Source organism: Heptranchias perlo, chromosome 4 (genome assembly GCF_035084215.1).
Source record: "Heptranchias perlo isolate sHepPer1 chromosome 4, sHepPer1.hap1, whole genome shotgun sequence".
Lineage (NCBI taxonomy): Eukaryota > Metazoa > Chordata > Chondrichthyes > Hexanchiformes > Hexanchidae > Heptranchias > Heptranchias perlo.
This window is the reverse complement of record NC_090328.1, coordinates 127359812-127373073: the sequence shown is the minus strand read 5'-3', so window position 1 is coordinate 127373073 and position 13262 is coordinate 127359812. Positions and strand designations below refer to the sequence as shown.

Below are 13262 nucleotides of genomic sequence, written 5' to 3'. Positions count from 1 at the left end.
TGTTGAAACTCATGTTGCCTGCTGTTGCACAGTGTTGCTTCTCTCTGGCTTTTCCTCTCCCTCTCCCTTCATAAACCTCCTCAAAACCTATCTTTTTAATCATATTTTGGTCAGCACCCCAATCTTTTTCCCTCCACTTCTAAATGTGCAATTATTTTAGCCTTTGTAAAGTGCTTTGGGATGATTTATTGCTATACAAGTGCAAGTTGTTGTTATTTTCACACAGGTTTTGTTTGTGATTTATTTTGTTTCTGATTTATGATTCCATTAGTTTTCTGATTGTTGAGAGTAAACCAATAGGCCTGTAATTTCTAAGTATGCCTTTTTTGAATATGAGAGCTATAATTAATTGCCTATTTCCATCCTCCTGAACCCACTCCCTGTGCTCATTGGCTCCATCAATTGAGGAAGCCCACACAATGTGCGTTTTTCTAGGTTTCCTGCAGCTCTTCCGCTGAAGTTACAATGTGTGATTGGGAGAACCCCCGTGGAAATTTACTCCCAATATTTAAAAAATATAATCGAAATGGAAAAAGCGCAAAAAGGATGTTTGTAGTTCTTGATTGTTTGATTCTTAAAATGGATCCTAATAATAGAATAATCTTTTGAAATAATAACATCTTAAACTGAATCAGAGGTTACTTATATTGGTTGAATAGAAAACTGTTAATATTATTACTGTTATTATTTTATCTTTTCCCATTAACAAACCCTGATATGATTCATTACGCCTATCCTTTTTAAAAAAAAAACTTAAATTAAACAAACCTAGGCAACTCTTGATGAAAGTTGTTCTTCGTAAAGGTGAACTGCCCTCTTTTTTTGATCATTGTAAAAATGTCTCTTTTACAAAATATGCTTTTGATATTAAGTTCTAGATGAATTAATATCTGATCCCTTCTGTCTGAATCTGGTTCTTAGGTTTTACTTCCTGTCTAATGACGAGCTGCTGGAGATTCTGGCTCAGACACGCAACCCACAAGCTGTTCAGCCACATCTACGCAAGTGCTTTGATGCAATTTCGAAACTGGAGTTTGCACTTGCTGCCCAGGGTGAGGAAAAAGTAACTGAGGGAGAACCTGAGAAGGTGTACACCAATGATATCTTGGCTATGATCTCTCCTGAAGGAGAAAAGGTAAGGATGGTTTTATTGGTAATAGCTGGCACTGTAGAGGACATTTTAGAATATAATTTTTTGGGAAAAAAATACTTCAGAAATAAAAATAAGTTTTCCTGTTCATCTCAATCTGATCACAGTGTGTAGAAATGGTCTTTTAACAAGCTCATGAATGTGCATTAAAGCTTTATTCATGACAAGACATTCTATGCCACAGAGTGAGCTTGTGCCCTTGATTCACCGAATGCAGAGTCTTCATCCTCATCCATATTGCCACGTAGGAATGAACAGAGGTAACCTGTTCAGAGGGAAATTGGAGTGTATGTAACTTTAAACCTTATAGCGACCCATTACTGAGCTTTATATTGGAAGAAGGTTGCCCTCTTCTGTAGCAGAACATTGAATGTCATGGGGAGATTTGAAAAAAGAAAAGTGAGAAAATGCAAAATAACTTCTTTAAAAAAAAAAGTCAGATCAAAAATAATCAAGCTTATTGAAAAGAATTAGTGCTTTAAAATGAGTGAGAAGCCATAATAAATCGGTTGGCTATAAGTGAGCTCTAATTTAGAATTTCTTTGGGAGGGGCAAAGAGCCCTGGCTGATATGTAATATTAATAGAACCATTGCTTAATTAAAATATCCATTTTGTTTCTGCTCTACAGGTCAGTTTGGGAAAGGGACTTAAGGCAAGAGGAAATGTAGAAGATTGGCTTGGAAAGGTAGAGGAAGCTATGTTTTCATCTCTCCGACGTTTGTGCAAAGCTTCAATTGCTGATTATCAAACCCAATCCAGAGAGGTATGGGTGGTGTGCGGACATCCTTCTCAGGTATATGATCATTTCCTCTCTTTAATCTTCCTTTTAGGAAGGTGGTGGCTCATGCTAATGTATGGTTCTATGGATGGCAACAAGCCTGGTATTTTGTCCAAGTGGCCATTTTTCATGTATCAGACTGCGAGCGTAGGCAGATTCTCTGACTATTGAGGCTGCCATAGCTAATCCTTATGCTGTCCTCACTCCATGTCTACATACGTGCAGGGTTTCTGGGTAGTGTTCAGAACTCAGAACTTTGGCTGCTTTTTTGCCCCCTCTGCCCTAGCTCAAGGATGTGGTGACCAATTGTGGTGCACTACAGTTGTTTCTTAAGACCAGTTTACTTAGCACAGATCTGGAATTGAACCTGGGACCTTCCTGATATGTAAGTGATGAATTTACATACCAACATATGGGCAAGAAAAAATACCTTGTTGAACAATAGTAGGATGATATGCTAATTTACAGGTCTCAAGCATTTTGGGAGGTTACTTACTGTTAAGTGCATTTTCCTACTGCCAAAGTGGGAATATCACAAATTTTGATAAACATAATTTTAGCTTCCACCTGGTGACACCCAATGAAAAGTTGTTGGAATCATTTGTATTCTGCTGCCCCAACAAGGCATTTTCGGTATGCAAACACTCTAATGAATTTGACATCATATATTGGTGGGTGTAGAAACAGTGCAAAATGGAGTTGAGTAGGAGACCACATGTTATAGAATTAGAATGATTCAATTTTGCCGAAGAGTTGTCAAAATTGAGATTCAATCAATCTAACCTACAATAAACTTGTAAACTTTGATTTTGAGAACAGTCAACAAAATATCTAAAATTAAATGAACGTCAATGTGATGAATGCCTTGATGACCTCAGAAGTTTGGCAAAAAAGATGATTTATTTCATTGTTGAAATGTCCAAAGCGCACTGAGGAGGATCTCTCGCACTGAAAAAAAATCAAAGTGGGAATTAAGGCTTTGTGTTCAAGTTACTCTCCATGGAGAATATTCATCTCCAGAATTCCAGCAGTCTGGTAAGTGTGAAAGACAGCCGACTGGAATGTACGTGGAGTTTTTCCTGGAATATCATAGTATCGTAGTAGGTACAGCATAAGAGGAGGCCATTCGGCCCATTGTGCCTGTGCCGGCTCTTCAAAAGAACTGTCTAATTAGTCCCATTCCCCATAGCTCTGTAAATTTTTTCCCTTCTATTTATCCAATTCCCTTTTGAAAGTTACTATTGTATCTGCTTCCATCACCCTTTCAAGCAGTGCATTCCAGATGATTACAACTTGCTACTTAAAAAAATGTTTCCTCATGTCGCCTCTGGCTCTTTTGACGATCACCTTAAATCTGCGTCCTCTGGTTACCGACCCTTCTGCCACTGGAAACAGTTTCTCCTTATTTACTCTGTCGAAACTATTCATGATTTTGAATACCTCTATCAAATCTCCCCTTAATCTTCTCTGTTCTAAGGAGAACATCCCAGCTTCTCCAGTCTCTCCACATACTGAAGTCCCTCATCTCTGGCACCATTCTAGTAAATCTTTAGAGAAATGACAGAGCAAGCCAACTGTCCACGCCTGGGGGTGGGGAAGCTATGCATGCGCCAGCAGTGGGCCTGAGTATTTTTTGGGACCGGAAAGAACTCCACAACAATAAAAGGTGAAAAACATTTTGGGCCAATTTTTGAGTGGCCTCCAGCAATCCCTTTAAGGATGCTCCATCCATTTGTACTTCAAAATTGCAATCAGGGTCCTACATAAGTCATAAGACACGGATTTACATATTAACAGTGGCCTCCTGTCTGTAACAGGTGCACACTCTGGTTGCTCATCTAAAGGCCTCTGTCAAGATGGTGGCTGGATCACCAGCGTAAATGGGGCGGTAAGTAAACCAATGCCATTTTCAGGCTGCAACCATCCATTTACGTCTGAAGGCTGCAGTTAACATTGCTGCGTAGAGTGGCATTTGTGAGGTCTTGGCAAAAGTCTCCCGTTTGTTGTCTTGGCCTCAGCTGGTAATAGTACATGGGTTGAAGGCTTGAAACAGATACAGTTTGCTGTAGGTGCTATATTCTTCTCTTTATTGCTTGTATGTAGAGGAAAATGGTTATTTGAGTAAGCCACTTTCGATAGTTGAGATAACAATTGTCAGTGATTACAGTTAAATTCCAATTGAAGATTTTATTATTCTGCTCCTTTAAGTATTTGTGCCGTGATGGTGGATAATTCTGTGTAGAATGCTGGGTGCTTTTTTGCTCTGTAATGTTGGAAAATCCATCAAAAGATCCCTTCTGCTACAACTGGAAACATAGCCCATGTAGTTTTATCTGACAACGAACTATGTTTCACAGGTTAAGTAGGGTAAGTATTTAATTTGTGTTATGTTGAAGGAGGGGAGAAGATAAATAATTGCAGTGTGAAAGTTGAATGAATTCCCCATTTACTTTACACGTTTGCCTCTGCTGACAAACTTGCAGTTGGAGGCACAAACTTCCCTTGGAGAGGGAATGTCCTGGTTTATCTGGTGTCCACAGTGCAAAGATAAACAGCTGCCAGTTGGGTCTGCCAACTTGGGGGTCAAAATTCTTGCCTTGATAAGTTTTACAAAGATGAAGGCATGAGTTAAAGGTGGCAATTCACCACTTTTACTCACATCGACTTAACTTGCTAAAATCAGCAAAGACAGGATTTTCAACCACTTGAGTCTGTCTCTTGTAGGCCTACCTCTCAGCACCTCTATACAGGCCAGCAATGCATTCTAATTTAGAAGGTTGTCAATTTTAGCCACACACCAGAGCCCCGATTTTAACTTGGAGACAGGAACGGAGCATGTGAGGGAGGCATTGTGCGATGAGACCTCAACATCGTGTGACATGGAGGCCTGGCAGATTTTACCGGGCAGGCCTCATTTAAATAATGCTGCAAGGTTTCTCGGCCGATTCACAGGTCTGTGAGTGTGCCGCCCACCTGCATGATGCAATTTCCCGGCCACTATTTAAAGCCTCAGTCCACCTCTTCAAGGGAGGCCCAACGGATTTCATTACCTTGATTGAAAAGGATGGCTAAAAATCATTACTCTGGCTGGAAAGAGAGGGAGGGTGGCTCTCCGATGCTTCCCTAGATGTATTGATAAGTGCATTGAGGGCCAGGAGGGATATGTTGTTCCCCACAAGTGGAAAGAAGAAACCTGCTGCCACCATGAAGAAGGTTTGGATTGAGGTGGCTGAAGAAATCAGCATCAAGAGCATCAAGCCAAGGCCCTGGATCTAGTGCAGGAAACGTTTCAATGACTTGACCAGTTCAGAAAAGGTCAGCACACATTCTTCTTTACCCATCTCCTGCAATGCACTTCATTCCACTCTCCCTTGTCCCTCATACACCATTCATACCAATTCTTGTCCCTGCATCACTTTCCTCACCACCAATCACAACGGTTCACTGCACCACCTCTTATCCTCACTCCTTACACATACTCACCTCCCACTTCCTCCTTCCACTGCTGTGCCAAATAATTCCATTCTTATCTCATATGAGCTGCTCAACCTGCACCTACTCTCAGCAGACCTCCTCAATTCATACTGTGGCCGCTTTCCTCAAATGCATGACATCCCCACTCCTATGCCATCTGTGTGATTCTCCCTTTTACCTTATGTGCTACATGCAGAAGAAGCACATATGCTTGCTAGCCACACATAATACTGCCACACACCTTTTACAGAAGAAGAGAGTGCAGAATTCCAGGGAGAAGATCAGGACTGTGGAAGTGACCCAGATGGAGGAGGAGACCCTTAATGTAAGCTGGACCAGTAACACCCTCAACATTGGTGATAGCGAGATTGGCAGATCCGCAGAGCAGGGTGACTGATTTGAACTTACACCCACTCATTGCCCACAACCAACTGTACCTTCAGCGTACTTCAACACATCAGTCAGTATGGATAAGTGCTGCACGTGCACATTTACATTTTATAACTACTATTACTAAATCTTCACCCTTCTTTTCTCCAGGGACCTCGCGTGAAGAGCACGAGCCCCTGCCCACAGAGGAAGACGACTCCTCGGAGGAACTTATTCCTCCTGAGGACACATCATTACATGCATTGCAGGCACCGGACACTGGCACATAGAGTGGGCGTGTTAGTCAAATAGATGGGCCAGCACCGGATGAGTCTCACTGCATAAGTGAGCAGGAGCAGATAGTGGTGGTAGGGTCAGCCGAGGAGAATAAGCACTGTAGGGCCAAGCTCTGTTCAGCCAGAGAGAGATGTACAACTCCAGGGGCCAGCCATGAAAAGGAGAATACTTGAGGCACTGGAATAAATATGTGAGGTGTTGGCAGCCCAGCCAGGAGGATAGAGGAGTCCACTTCCACCAAGTCTGGTGTGCTTTTGCTGGGGTTCTCAACTCTGCAATCTACCCTGGAGCGTGTTGTCGCCTCCATGGACATTGCAGCTGGTCCCTCAAATCAGGAGTTAATGGTACCAGCCTTTGCGGCCTTGACATAGACTCAAATGGCAGCAATACAGACTTTGGGCTCCAGCGTCTATTCCACCTTAGAGAAGTAGACCAGGGCTTCCAAGACGTGACTTATCTTCTCCAGTCTGCTCTCCCGCAAACCAGAAGGACGGAGGTGCAGTTGCTCCAAGGGAGGGAGGGTGGCGGAATGGACGCTGCCTGCTGCTGCCTTCTCTGTGACCCTCTTGCAGCTCCTTCTTCAGCACACCTTTGCTGCAGCCTCTCCTCTTCCTCATCCTCCTCTACTTCACTCAAATAGAATGTAGCTAAAGCAGCACCAATAATCGGCTTCTCCTATTGTTTTAGAAGTATTCTCCAAATTATAAGCAAAACCAAACAGGCTGCTTAAATATGCCAATCAAGGGTCTATGCCGATTTCAAAATTCAGGTACAAATGGGCAGAACGTGTACTGTGCGCGCTCTACCTAGTTGCACCAGGTGTCAAGCGGCTTATCCAGTGGCCCTTAGAGGGACCGCTGGAGGCTGCTGAGAAAAACGGCGCAGAAAATTTTGAGATTTTATTTTTATGGATCCAGGAGAAGCAGAAGTGCTCCCCCTGAGCCCATGAAATTACTCTGGCGTGCTGTCAACCTGTTCGAAGTCTCCTCACCCCAGACCCGACCTGCTGGCTGGCTGGCTCAGTGTAGGAGCTGGCTGAATGCCTGTTTGGCGCCCGCAGCTGGCCAGCTGGATTTAAATGAGGCCCGATCCCGAATTTGACATTTTGGGCGCAAATCAAATTTCTAAGCCGCAGTCTTTCAGATGCGAAAGTTAAACTGATACCATGGGCCCGATTTTACCAGGGGTGCGGGTTCCCGACGGATGGGCAAGCGGGCGGGTTGGTAACGCGCCCGGTGAAATTAGTGGGTTTCCCACGCGATCGTAGCAGGCAACTCACTAATTGGAGCCACTTACCTGCTCCTCCATGTTCCCCGCTGCTGGTCTGCGCGTTGGGCGGGCTGCGCATGCGCAGTAAGATCTGTCAGCTGGAGGAGCTCTATTTAAAGGGGCAGTCCTCCACTGACAGATGCTGCAACAAATTGCAAAAATTACAGCATGGAGCAGCCCAGGGGGAAGGCTGCTCCCAGTTTAATGATGCCTCACCCCAGATATCAATACATGGGGTGAGGAGGAGGGGGAGGACAGAGATCTTCCACCCGGCAGGCGGGAGGAAGCGGCCCGCCTCCGCCACCAGGAAGGCCTGGGCTCGAGGTAGCAGAGGGGGTCACCTGCGCCACCAACATATCGCCACCTGCACACAGTTCAGGAGGCGATCCAATGACCTCAGTAGGTCAGCCACAGTGAGTACACGTAGTCTTTCCCCTACACTCCGTCTGCCACATCACTGCCCCCGTCCCACATCTCCTTCGGCACTGCCAACACTACTCTGTCACATCACCCCTCATACCCACTCAAACCCCATCCTCATCTTACCTGCACCTACTCACCTCTCCAGTACTCACCCCGCCACTACCACGCAACCCGATCCTCATACAATCTCATGGCTCTATCCCATACTCACCCTCTCATGCATCTCTCTCACGGCCAGCCTCACTCAACCTGCCACCACCTGTGCTGCAGCCACAGGGCATGCATCACATATATGCAGTAGGCAGCGTAAGGCAAACGTGTCGCGAGCATGAAGGGGATGCACAAGGGTGTTTGAGGGTTTGTCATGGTTGTTACTTATATTGAATTTCTGAACAACTCACATCACACATTATATTGGCACCACTACTGCCATGTCTTCGCGAATCCTGTCCGGTTTGTGCAATAATGCCCGCTCCTGGGTATCACTATGAGGACCCACCACTGATGCCACCCATTGTGTCACTGCAGAGTGGGTGTAGGTGTATTTGCAGGGCTCTTCTGCGCAGACAACTGAGAGACATCGGCGATGTCCCCGGTTGCACCCTGGAAGGCTGCCGAGGAGAGGTTCGGGAGGGCAGTGGTGACTTTGACAGCGACAGGTAGGAAGATGGTGCACGGGCCAGCCAGGAGCAGCTCAGCATGAAAGCGGCTGCAGATGTCCAGGACTACATGTCGAGTGACTCTGAGCCTCCGTGTGCACTGCTGCTCAGAGAGGTCCAGGAGGCTGAGCCTCGGTCTGTGGAACCTGTGGCGAGGGTAGTGCCCTCTGCGACGCATCTCTCTTTGCGGTAGCCCTCCCTCCTGCTGTACAGGTGGATGTGTCACAGCGCTCTGTTGTGGAGCTCCACGTGTCAGAGGTGGACGGCGTGGCTGGCGAGGCTGGTGATGCTGTTCGCCCTCCGAGGAGGTCATGACTGCAGCTACGGCGGCCCCCATCCGCAAGATGTACATCTGAGGGGGTCCGCAAGGTAGGTACATGTCTCCGGACCCCAGGGTAAGTGTGCAGGTTGGTGACTTTGACTGTCAGGAGGAGGGTGGTGGAGGCCAAACTTTGTCCCAAGTGACAGAGTGGCCTCCTGCAATGGGTGAGGGTCTCCCCCCCTACCTGTCAAATGGACCTTTGCAGCTGCCACAGGCTGACAGCTGCAACACGTCCATTCGATCTGGGACTGTTTCCCCCAGTGTGGGAAACAGTCCCATGTTGTTCACAAATCACACACAGTCCCTTAATCAGGTCAGTTAGTGACCTGAAATAGGTAAATAAATACCTTCAAGTGGCATCCCGCTGGCTTTAATTGCCTGCGGGATTCCCACCAGCGGGGGCTGCGCGCGCACGCTGGCGCGTCAGCGGGGAACCCGGAAGTGGGCGGGATCGAGGCGGGATCCGTTCGGGATCCTGGATTTTCCGATTTTCGAAGCCCCCCCGCCGAGAACGCACCCGATAGCGGGTGCTAAAATCGGGCCCCATGTCTTCCTGTTCTGTTAGTTCTGTTGGACATTAAAGATCTCATGGTAGAATTTCCAAACTGGGAGAATTCACAGATGAATGCTTAACATGTGCATACTACATTCTGTATGTGCTGTTGTTACACAGGTGTTGACTGCCTTAAACATAAATGCCCGTATACACAGAAATGTAGTAGGAGTGTATTAAGTGTTCGCATGTGAACTTCATAGCACACAAGTTCTGCCTTAACATGTTACTATTCATAGAAGAACAGGGAGTTTGCCCAGTGTCCTGGACACCATTCCTCCCTCAAGCAATACTACCAGAAACAAATTAACTTATTATTCATCTCATTGCTGTTTGTGCAATCTTATTGTATGCAAAATGGCTGATGTATTTGCCTATATGATAACAGTCATCACACTTCAAAATAATTAATTGAATGTGAAGCTTCTTGGGACATTTCTGAGAGTCATTATAAAGCAATATATGAATGTTAGTCTTTCTCTTTGTGGCCCGTGGAGACCTTCCTTCCTAGGATTAGGAACGATCCAGCCAGATTAGCAAAACTGGGAATGTTGCATTGTATAAGGTGGGGGCAAGGGGCCAGATTCAGAAGCAAGGAAACCATGTAATATTACAGAATTATTTCCAATAAAATTGATTCTGTTTTATAAATGGTAAAAGAACCTATGATGGATGTTTTAGCAGCAAAACAGGTGATATTGTGATTCTAGCACTAGCAATCTTTAAAATACCTTGGATTTTTTTTAAAGATTCTTCTGGTTTTTGTTATAAATAAATTGAAAACAGAGACGAAAGCTCCTCTTTTCAGGTTATTTAACTTGTTTTTGTTTCTGTTATCACAGGTTATATTGACCATTTCCCAGCTAATGTGGTGTCGTGATTTGCATCATTGTCTGGAGGGTGACGACCATGACCACATTGTATCCATGGCTGAATTTGAAAAAACTAACTTTGAGGTGACTCATAGTTGTATTTATGATATTTTTAGATAACACGATAGCATCAGGTTCCAAATTGCTGTTTAAAGTTGAATTTACAAGAAATTACATTTCTAATTCCTTTTGTTACAATTGCTTCAAATTCTGAAAGTTGCCATGCTTTCTGATTTGTTCATCATTCAATAGGAATCACAGAAGGGGGCAAAATCACTCCGAGACACTGGCCTCGATATTACCTGCCCCACGACGGGCAGGTGAGGGTCGCCCTCCCCTCCCACCGATTGCAGGCCCATTTCCCCCCCTCCCCCCCCGTTAGCCGGCTGACCTCCTCCCCCACCCCCCCCGATTGCCAACCACTGCCCCACCCCCCTTCCCATTGCCAACCTTCTCCTCCCCCTCCCGATTGCCAACCTCACCCCCTCCCTACTGCCGAACTCCCTCTCCCCCCCCCCCCCCCCCCCCCCACCCACCCCACCATTATTGCCAACCAGGGACTGTCCCAAGCACCCCAGGCTGCAGCCTCCTGCCGCTGGTGTTCCCACCTGCCCGCCGGCTAGGCTGTCCATCTGGCCGGCTGCCGGGCAGGAGGAGGAACTACAAGATGTTAATGAGGCCCTGCCGTTAAGAAGTGACAGAAAGTGTAGACAAGGGTAATGTAGTAGATGTAATATATTTGGATTTTCCGTCACCGGCCTTGCTGGGTTCTTCAGCTGTTTTCGACCACACCTGCTCCCTTTTATTCTCTGTATTCTGTTGCAGTATTCTCTACTTTCTTTTAAGTTGGAAAAAAATATTACTTTTTGCCATTTATTGTCTGTTTTGCTTCTGTACATTCAGCCAAGTGTGTTTCATACATTCTGGGATCTGTTCTCTATTGACATTGTTTTTAGTTTACTTTTGCAAAGTTCACAAAGTTTTGGTTTCACTTTTTACCCATTTATCAATTTATAACCCAGCTGATACTTGTCCTGCCTCAATTTCAGGTCCCAAAGCCTGCTCTAATGGCCCTGAATTTCCTGAGGTTCTCTCGATCTTCTGCTGTAATTTCGGCAGCAGATTGGCAGAATCCCTGGAGAAACATCATAAATGGCTAAAAAGTGGCTTTTTACACTATTCTCCTACCATAGAACTTGTGCGGAAATATCAGGCGGTGGCTTGGCTCCCATTGACTCCTCTTTGGATTTTGGTGGCAGTAGTTGTGGGATTTAAAACCTGCAGCAAATGTTCATAGATATTTGCGATTGACTGATACAACACTTGTATTCACTTTCTTCCTTTGTCTCTTCATTTTTGGTAAGTGTGATGCCTGCTTCAACCTCAGTACAGGGCTCAGTTCCAATGCCTCATTTGCTGGAAGCAAAACAAGATTATTAAAGCTTCATTCCTTTAGGCACAAAGATACCTTGGGTTGAGGTTCTACAAAGAACCATTACTTAATTTCTAAGTCAAATAGCGAATTGCTCAATCACTTCCTCACCTCTTGTCCCCAATAAAACCCTTTCAAAGAGCTGGCACAGGCATGATGGGCCAAATGGCCCTCTTCTCTGCTGTATCATTTTATAATTCTGCTCTCTCCTACCCTGGTCATTCCCCTTGGTATGACACCCATCTTCATTTCCTTATGTCCAAGGGACACAGAATTGAACGTATTTGCTGCACAACTGGTTTAGTCATTCATCATCCAGACCACTAGCCCAGATGTGACTAGTGGTGTCCCCCACATCAAGCACGATCGACACTGCTTTCCTCTGTCAAAACTGCTCACTACTCCAGGATCATCCTGGAATGCAAAGATAACCCCTGGCTTCTTTTCTCCACTACCTTCAACCCCTCTCCCCTGCCCCCTCCACCCTTACCTTCAACATCAAGTGCGAGGAGCTCATGGACTTTTTTGTTACTGTGATTCAGACCATCTGTTCAGCTGCCTCTGTCGCATCCTTCCCTTCCTCTTGCCCACTATGCCCTAGCCCTGAACACTCATTTTTCTCTAGTTTTTCCCCTATCTTCTCTCATGCCCTCTCCGAGCTCATCTTGTCCACGAGACCCACCTCTTGCTTTCTCGTCCCTTTTGCCACTAGACCGTTGACCACCCAACTTCCCTTCTTGGCCCCTATGCCAGCTGATATTGTAAATGGTTCCATCCTCTCAGAAACTAACACCTCCCTTTCAAATCTGGCGTCACCACCCCCTCAAAAAAAACCTACCCTTGCAAACTACCACCCCATCTCCAACCTCCCTTTCCTCCCCAAAGGCCTTGAACGTGTTGTCGTCTCTCAAATCCATGCCCGACTTTCCCACAACTCCATGTTTGAACTCTCCAATCAGCTTTCCACCCCTGCCACAGGACTGAAACGGCTCTTAATTAAAGTCACAAATGAATATCCTCTGTGACAGTGCCCGTGGCGCACTATCCCTCTCATCCTTCTTGACCTCTCTCCAGCCTTTGACACAGCTGACCACACCACCCTCCTCCAATGCGTTTCCTACATTGTGGGACTGCCCCTGCCTGGTTTTACTCTTACCCAGTGGTAGCCAGAGAATCTCCTGCAATGGCTTCTCTTCCTGTCCCCGCATTGGGATCAGACCTTCTACTCATCTCTTTAGCCAAGATATCTTCTGTTGTTCTTCAATGAAAAATTCAAACGGGAGAAGCAACATCACTTCAAAAAGTGCGTCCCTGCTTTAAACAGACCTTGGAAATCGCACCAGAAATTGCATGCAGCAGGCGGGCAAGATGCCAAATTGCCAGCGTGATCGGAATGAGACCTAGGTGTTAAAATCGCGCTGGCCTCTGCTGACAACGTCATGGGTGCTTCATGCTTGCCCCACCCCCTACCTACTTGATTTGTGCCCTGAGTTAAAATTGGCCATTTACTTTTCTGCAATAAAAGCACAGAAAACAGTTGGAAACTTTAGTTAACATATATTTGCAAAGTTCTGCATTCTGTCCTTATGAATGTAGAAAGAATTGTGTGCAGACCTCAAGGGAACAACTCATTCTGAGTTCCCATTGTGTCAGTGCTGCTTTG

The 13262-nt window shown here is 45.7% G+C and overlaps 1 protein-coding gene across 1 annotated transcript in view; it reads left to right on the top strand.

Moving 5' to 3' along the window:
• Positions 1–13262, top strand: part of dnah6 (dynein, axonemal, heavy chain 6) — a 475651-nt gene that overhangs the window by 124272 nt on the left and 338117 nt on the right. Inside the window, exons 24-26 of the mRNA XM_067983622.1 lie at positions 922–1135; positions 1780–1944; positions 10138–10251. Coding sequence (XP_067839723.1) covers positions 922–1135; positions 1780–1944; positions 10138–10251 — 493 coding nt within the window. The remainder of the gene's footprint in view (positions 1–921; positions 1136–1779; positions 1945–10137; positions 10252–13262) is intronic.